Below are 7,821 nucleotides of genomic sequence, written 5' to 3' on the forward strand. Positions count from 1 at the left end.
GCTGGGGGGGGGGAACCTGGTGGGAGTTATTGGGGTTTATCTCGACTAAGCTCCAGCACCTGCTGGTGTGCCTAAGGACTAAGACCCATCATTATACATAAGAAATGGGGCTGGGGTGTAACTAATCAGGCAGCTGTATCCACTGGTATGTGCATTGGCTGGTGTCAATAATAGATGGAACTTGACTCTGCACTGGCAGGCACACACAAGACTCATGTCAAGGTCACCCCAGGCAAAGTTTCTTGGGGAACTCCCCAGCTAGATGACTGGACTCAAAGCCCAGCCACAGGAAAAAAAACACAATATATGTATATGCATGACTTTAGAGTGCATATATCGGGTCTGGGCCTGCTCAGTTGCTGATGCCTATATAGGGGACAGGATGTCCAGATGCACACAGGGGACATGACAACCAGCTCATCTAGGCCAGTAGTGGACACTGAATGCCTCATTAGAGGATGGAAAGCAGAACAGATTAGATAACCCTCCTGGCCAAGCTTTGCAGCCAGTGTCTAGGTCTGCAATAAGGTAGACTTGGTCAACCCGTAGACCTTGTAAAGACTTCCTGAACCCTGGTGTAAAAAAAGCTGATGTTTCAAAACTATCAAAACTACTCAAGTAATATCCTCAGAACTCTCATCTAAGGCATCACCAAATGAGCACCGCCACCCCCTGGTGTTGATGCAGTTTGATAGCAAAGACCAGCCCCCTTCCATTCAATTTTCTGTGGACATAGGAGAGAAAAAAAAGAGAATCATTGCCCTACCCACCTTCCTCCATACCTCAGCCCTCCCCATCCTAATCAGAGGCCCATATAGGTGTGCATCCCTCTCAACTATGTAAACAACATTAAAAATAAAATTAAAAATTACAACAATAAAATGAGTTGCTTACTAGCACTGGTTTGTTGAAGTGCTGAAATGTGATACATAGCTGTTTGGAACACAAAAGGACCCACCCACTCTGTGAAATAATTTAGCCGTTTCAAGTTCAATACACGCTTGCCAAATTACTCAGCAATTCTGCTCCAAGGTATTTCCACCCCCGAAGAAATTAGGATTTATTGAATAAGTTTCCTCAGGCTTGTACAACAAATTATCAGAAGCAAAGGGATTTAGCTCCAAGTTCCATATGCCAGAAGTCCCCAAACCAGGTGTTCACCAGCATGTGCTCCTTCTGCAAACTCTGCAGAGTTAATTTTGTGTTCACTTCTTCTTGCTTTAGGTACTTTGTATCTTCTTTGGCCTCCTTGGCTTATGCCTCTTTGCCTTGGTCTTCTTGTCAGCTTCTCCTCTGTGAGGCCTCCTCTGTTTATCTCTTACTTGACTCCATCACTAGATCCACCTGGGTAATCCAAGATGATCTTGTTGTAAGATTCCCTTTTCCAAATAAGATAGCATTCATAGGTTCCAGTAATTTGAACATGGGTATGTTTTGGTACCTCAGTATCACTCAACCTGCTGCACTATCCTCACACAGAGGTCTACCCATGAATGCTTATTGCACTTCAAGTCATAAATGCCAAAAGCTACAAGTAAGGGTCCTTAGAAGGATAAAACAACTGCAATACTTCCTGCAATATAATACCACTTAGCAAGAAAAAGAGACAAATCACTCACACATGCAACAACATGTTTAAATCCCAGATGTGTTGCATTAAGTAAAAGAAGTCAGACTCAAGATTCCATGATGATGCCATTAGTGGAGCATTTTGGAGAAGGCAAAATTATCAGGACAGAAGAAGACAATGGTTACTACAGGTGGAGAGATGAGAAAGCAATTGACTACCATGGGGAGCACGGGGGCTCTTGGGGGAGCAAAGGAACTGCTTCATACCTTTATTTTGATAGTAATTCCATGATTCTCTATACACCTGAAGGAGTGAGATCTTCTATAAGTGACTTGAAAACCACCATGTTTAAAAGGAGACTTTGGGGCCAGGATCCTACAAGCCTCATTGCCCTTTGCCTGCGTTTCCCCTTTAGACTCTGCCAATTGGGGGTTCCAGAGACAAGAAGGCAGGAGGAGGCAGGACCTGGGCACTCTTCGTTGTGATTTCTGATTCTTTCAGCATCACCCACAGGGTTGCCTTACTCCCTGAGCAGTCTTGTTGCAGTGTCTCTGCTGACTTCCTCTCTCTGTGGTCCGGCAATCAGCTTCAGTTTGCAGATTCTCATTTCTTCACCTCTCCTCTTTGTTCGTCCAACCCTACGGACAGTATGTGCTTCCCACAGTTTCTAGCTCTTGTACTATCCCATTGTTTCCTTTTGGCTTTCCACTTGCTTAGTCTATCCTTTACAACCACTTCTTTCTGTTACAATTATTGAGGTAGTTTGCTTTCCTGACTGGACTGGGGACACAGACTGGACTGATTGGAAGCTCAAGTTTTTTGTGTCCCACAAAATCCCACATGATCTGTGCTCTCTGTCCTTGGCCATCACTTACTCTATGTCTTACGGCCAGTTCATAGGAGTATACGTTAAATCTGACTTCAAGGATAGTCATCAGAGTTTGGAGAAATTTTATCAGATAAATCACCTAGTGTCTGTAACAAGTAAGTTGCAAGAGGGGGAAAAATGGAGGGGAAGCTTCTAGAACAGAAATTCTAAAATATACCAACTAGCAGCAATGTTGAGACTAAAGGTGATATTAAAATTTTTAAATTACCACTATTTACTTTAGCTTCTAAGTGGGATTATTGATATACATGAAGAGTCCTCCAAATGTAGAAATATTCATAAGAATATTTAAGGATCATTAATGTAATAATGTCAATGGGGTACGGGATTAGAACGGAAATGGATGTAATAAAATTGACCACTGGTCATTGCTGAAGCCAAGAAACAGGTACAAAGATTCACTGTATTATGTAAAGACAAGGTTGTTGGTGTAAAATTCTACTTGTGTTTACATAATCTAGGCATTTATTATGTCAGGCAGTGGGGGCAAAGCATGGCCCATAGGTGTCTGCAAAATGTGACAAGACTGTTAAGAAGTATAAGCTGCAGTGATTTCCACTGCAAGGCCTGAAAGTCACTGGAGAAGCTTCCATTGTCTGTGTGTGTGTCCATCGGGTCTCCATACCTCCATTGCCTCAGACGTAAAGTGGAACAGTAAGATCTACCCCATTGTTTTGTCACACAGGTAAATTCACAGGTAAAAAGCATTGCCTTAGCATATCATCTGGCTCACGGCAAGTACTCAAAAGGCATGAATGATTATGTTACCACTATTATTACATACGAAAATAAAATAAAACACAAGGGTCTTAAACAAATGTATCCAAAATATGCTTTTAATCTTGATGAAGTTCACAAATGGCACAATATTGACATTTCCTTAGACAAATTTTAGAATCAGGTTCTTAGACATCAAGGCACAGCATCACCATGACCATGTGTCCCCAGAGGCCACAGAGGCAGTGATTTCACGTCTCCCCAAAGATTGGCAGAGCTGCCATGGTCAGCAGGATGGCTCTCAAAGAACCAGTTTGCTACCAGATAAGCCCAAGAGAGATGCCATCGTATTTACTGGACATAGAATCAAATACAAAAGTGATATACAACAAATATGGAATTAACTCATTTGGCATTCAGTTTCATTCCTTTCCAGTGACAAAGGTGGTGCTTTTTTTTTTTTTCAGTATCTATTAGGATGCAAACATGTATGTCTTCCATGGGGCATTCTCATCAAGCTGTGGTCAACAGAAATGAATAGAAGTGGTGAGTTCACGGTAACCTGAGATGAGGAAAAACGAAGGAAAAAGACAGCAGAGAGGAGCAAAAGAATAAGTGCAAGATAGACAAGAAGTGAATAATCACAATTATCACTGAGGGCAATTTTTAATTTACAGAAGTGCTTCTTTAATGGTATTGATGAGTTATGGTATACAATATAAGCAGGCTTACAAAGCAAATGAAGACGAAAAATAAATTTAACTGTGATTATTCGGGTCAGTGTGAGTCTGAGTCTCTGACAGCTGATCAGGAGCTAAGCCTTTCGGACCCTTGTTTTATTCATGGGTGACCCTGGTTGAAGTTTGTGAGCCGCTCTTTGAAAGGGGTCCTGACATTCTAATTTCAAGGTCAGTTCTTCAAGGGACTCACTACCTCAGGGGGCAAAATGTTAGCAAGAAGCAATGGACTTGAAGAACTCAACCTAGTCACTGGGCTTCAAAATGAGCATCTTAATCCCTGAATCCCTTCCTGCCCCTGTCCTGTAGTATAAGGGCAGCCTCACCTTCTTCCCAGAGTCACCCAGCTGCTCAGGCCCCGAGATCCCTGCGACGCCGGCCAAAGGTGTTGGAGCCCACATCAGTGGGCACATAGTTACCCTTCACAATTCCCCCAGACCTGCTCAGCAAGCCTGCCAGCCGCTGGGTCACACAGGTGGCAGTGTTGCAGCCTCTCTTCTGAGCACTGCTGCTGCTTTACAGGATGCAAAAGAAAAAGGAGACCTGTCAGTGGGAGGCTGGGAGAGGTGTCTTCCCTTCTGGATTCTCATAACCAGAACTGAAGCTCTTCAACACACTACTTAACAATAAGTGTTTCTCCTAAATGTGATTTTCAAAGCTGTTAGGAGAAATGGCTGGCAGCTACATCCAAAACCCATCATGTGCACATGTGTATGTGGGCAAACACACTCACACGGCACTTCTCAGCCAGGGGGTTATGCTGAGGCCCTGGGGGAGGGGGGAGTGGCAAGGCCCATCCCACCTTATGACATATAAGGAATTTATAGAGATTATCTTGCACCTACCAGCCAACAAAAACACTCTCTATGGAAAGATGCAATTTCTTTGAAGCCTTGCTTAGAAGGAGCTCATAGAAAAGGTTCAACTATACCCTCTTTCAGAAGTGGTTACCTGCTCCTTAGCACATTGCTTCTGCTGCTTGCATGAGGTCATGGAAATCAAGCACACCATCACCACCACCCCCCCGTGTGTGTGTGTGTGTGTGTGTGTGTGCGCGCGTGCGTGTGTGTGTGTGTGTGATTCTGACCTTCAACAGCTCAATAAACCAGTCTTCAGAATGGGTGCATATCTGAAGGTCCAGAGCTACTTCAAACACTTCTGCCTGACTCTAACCTCCACATAGCTTCTGCCTTCACTTTGAAAAGGGTGAAAGGAATGTTTGTTGCAGGTGCAAAAGAATGATATACACAGGGGCTACTTCACAAACCTCCAGAGGCCCCATGTACAGGCGCTAGCTTCACACTCACCAGTAATAATTCACCCAGTGCTGGGAGGTCTCCCCAGTGCTACAAGACATACTTCCAAATTGAGCCGTTACATATACCCTCATTTTATTTCTTAATCCCTTCCAGAAGCATGTCTTTTTGCTGGGTCTGACCACCATCCCTCCAGCTGCAACATGGAAGCTGACAACCACTGGGTCCCAGGTCCTGATGGATAATGATAGCCTGGGCATGCGTGCTCTCTGGGATGTGTCCTCTAGTCAGGGATTGGTGGGCAGTCTTACCTGAAGCCTTGTGCTGCTGGATCCTGTTCCAGCTCACTGAGTTTCAACTGCACATAGTCCTTCATCAGTGCAGCCAGCAGGAGGCGCGCTTCCTCTTCACTGACTGTGACTAGATCTGGGTTGCTTTCCAAGGCTGACCTGTGGAGCACAAGCAAACCCACTGGGAGTTGTGAGACTTTGCATGCCCCCTATCCCGTGAAAAGCAGCCAGGCTTGCCAGTGCTTGCCTCTTCCTCTGAGCTTGTGGTTGCCCTGAACCCCTCCCCCCACCCCCACTCTCCAAGTGGACAAGGCATGAGGCCAGTTTTCACCTAAGGGAGTGAAGCTTGAGAGGCACGGGACAATCTGATCCCAGGGTCAGAGGGAGAGTGCGCTGCCGCTTAGGGCTGGCTCACCTGAAGGGCGCCGCCTGGAGGCCGCCTGCCTGGCACAGGACCAAGATGCTGAGAGCCAGGAAGGGGCAGAATCTCCCGAAGCCCATGACGCCTTTCTGTAAAGGAAGAATGACGTTACCAATGCACCAAGACCACTGATGTAGGTTCTAGTCTCTGCCCTGCCAGACCTCGGGCCGCACTGCACCTTCCCGTGCCTGCGTTCGGGTTATTGACCAGACGGTTGCCGTCAATCTCCCAAGATGCATTACTGCAAGCAGCATGGCAGAGCAGAGCAGACACCAGCGCCACTCTGGAGAAGCGGGAGTTTTGGATTTGAATTCTGTCCCGTGGGAGACCAAGAGAAGCCACGTGTGCCCAAGCACAGAAACCAACACTTTACACCCAGATCTATGCAGAAGCCAAGTGCGGACTCACCCTAAGGCAGACTTCCACCCATCTTTCTCCATAGAATCAAAGTTGCGAGACGACTTTCCCCTCATGTGCGTGTAAGATGCGAGGGGTAGATGGGAAAGAGCAAATTTTGCAGCCTGAAGGTTTCGAATTGGAGACATTTCTTACGTATCAGGTACAGGTGTCTCCGGACTGCCACCCCTGCCAGCGCCCTGCAGGAACTCAGGCTAGGAGCAGGTGGTGGGCGCCCACCGGTGGAGATGCACCCGTTCCTGCAGTCGGCAGACAGCCCTGTCTCAAGTTCATGGACAAGACATTGCGGACAGGGGCACGTCTCAGAAGAAAGTTCCGGTCCTCACTGCGCAGGGGACTGATCATAATCCCCAAAGACACAGATGGCGTGGACACTTTTGCCCTAAACTTGCACAGGTTTACAGATCCATCTACCTGAGCTCGCAGATCATCCAGTACCCATATCAAGTATGCTCCAGGTTCAGCCGGCACGGACTAGGGGGAAACACCCGGGAGAACCCCAAGCCAGGAAAAGAGCCAGGACCAACCTGCAGCATGCAGGGCCAGAGGACCGAGGTGAGAAGGAGAGGAGGATGAACAGAGCCAAATGAAAGGATTAATAAAGCAAGCAGGATGATAGAGTAATCCAATGGAAACTTTCTCACCTGGTGATGAGAGGCAGCACAACCGACAGATCCACCTGAGATGAACACAACTCCAGCTGCAAGGGCCTTCCCAGCGGAGCCCCAGGCTCTTATTGCAGTGACCTCGGGAGGGGAGTGTCCCTACCAGCAGGGCGGCCAATCCAAAGTGGCCAGGACCAGCCAATCAGAGGCCCGACCGAGCTCTGATGGCGTCATCGCTGGCGCTTCCCGCCTCGGGTTCACCGGCAAGGGAGCCGTGGACTCCTGCTGTCATTTGCTTGAGGTCATTGCCCGGGAGCCAACGCCACCCAGAAACTGGGGATAGTGGAGGAGGGGCAGAGGAGTTCTGTGTCATCTAAACTGAGGGACCAGAGCTTCTGTTGCCTCCCAGGAGCCTGATGCCCCCTCACCGCCTCGCCAATGGGACCCCTGAGGCTAGTCACCTGGACCCCTCCTCCGCCCCTGGCACTGAACAGCAGTCCTGGATTCTAAAGTGATCTCACTGAAACAGTAAGAGAGAAGGCATGGTGGGGGGATGGATGCGGACCTGGAAGATGGATGCCTTTGAGTTATCTGGGTGTTCCCAGGGTATCCCTCTGGAGAACGCGAGGCTTAGGACCCAGGATCCCAAAGAAGGCTGCTTTGCTTCCTCTCTGGCAGCTGAGACTGGGAGAGAATCAGAAGGCACCAACAGGGGACTAAGCGGTGCGCGCCGCCTGCTCAGAGAGCCAGGCATCCCCCGACCCTGCCCTCCCCCAGTGCCGAGACCCTCCATTGCAGCTCTCAGAGTTGGATCCCACAGGTGTGCCTGGCGCCTCTGGGCTGTGCTGGCGGAGCAGCCAAGCTCCAATGTCCCAAATCCAGGTTTTTAATCTGTTGCGCTCTACATCCCCACCCCACG

At 47.9% G+C, this 7,821-nt stretch overlaps 1 protein-coding gene across 2 annotated transcripts; it reads right to left on the reverse strand.

The window, feature by feature from the left end:
* Positions 1–4,264: 4,264 nt before the first annotated feature.
* CALCB (calcitonin related polypeptide beta) lies at positions 4,265–5,963 on the reverse strand. 2 transcript variants are annotated; one of them, XM_040988941.1, is made up of 3 exons: positions 5,875–5,963; positions 5,481–5,618; positions 4,265–4,424 (listed from the first exon to the last, which is right to left on the reverse strand). In XM_040988941.1, exons 1-3 carry the CDS (start codon positions 5,958–5,960, stop codon positions 4,265–4,267), a joined length of 384 nt encoding a protein of 127 aa, XP_040844875.1. In that variant the 5' UTR covers positions 5,961–5,963. The 2 variants fall into 2 exon arrangements, with proteins under 2 accessions (XP_040844875.1, XP_040844873.1); XM_040988939.1 differs by having other exon boundaries at positions 4,265–4,427.
* Between the last annotated feature and the right edge of the window lie 1,858 nt (positions 5,964–7,821).

This window comes from Ochotona curzoniae, unplaced genomic scaffold, assembly GCF_017591425.1.
Source record: "Ochotona curzoniae isolate NIBS_2020 unplaced genomic scaffold, NIBS_Ocur_1.0 contig_517, whole genome shotgun sequence".
Lineage (NCBI taxonomy): Eukaryota > Metazoa > Chordata > Mammalia > Lagomorpha > Ochotonidae > Ochotona > Ochotona curzoniae.

Excerpts from the sequence above, each read along its gene's own strand:
- CALCB (XM_040988939.1), bottom strand. The coding sequence starts at position 5,960 with ATGGGCTTCGGGAGATTCTGCCCCTTCCTGGCTCTCAGCATCTTGGTC. Across the intron at positions 5,619-5,874 it reads CTCCAGGCGGCGCCCTTCAG|GTCAGCCTTGGAAAGCAACC; the intron begins GTGAGCCAGCCC and ends TGTGCTCCACAG. Across the intron at positions 4,428-5,480 it reads CCAGCAGCACAAGGCTTCAG|CAGCAGCAGTGCTCAGAAGA; the intron begins GTAAGACTGCCC and ends CATCCTGTAAAG.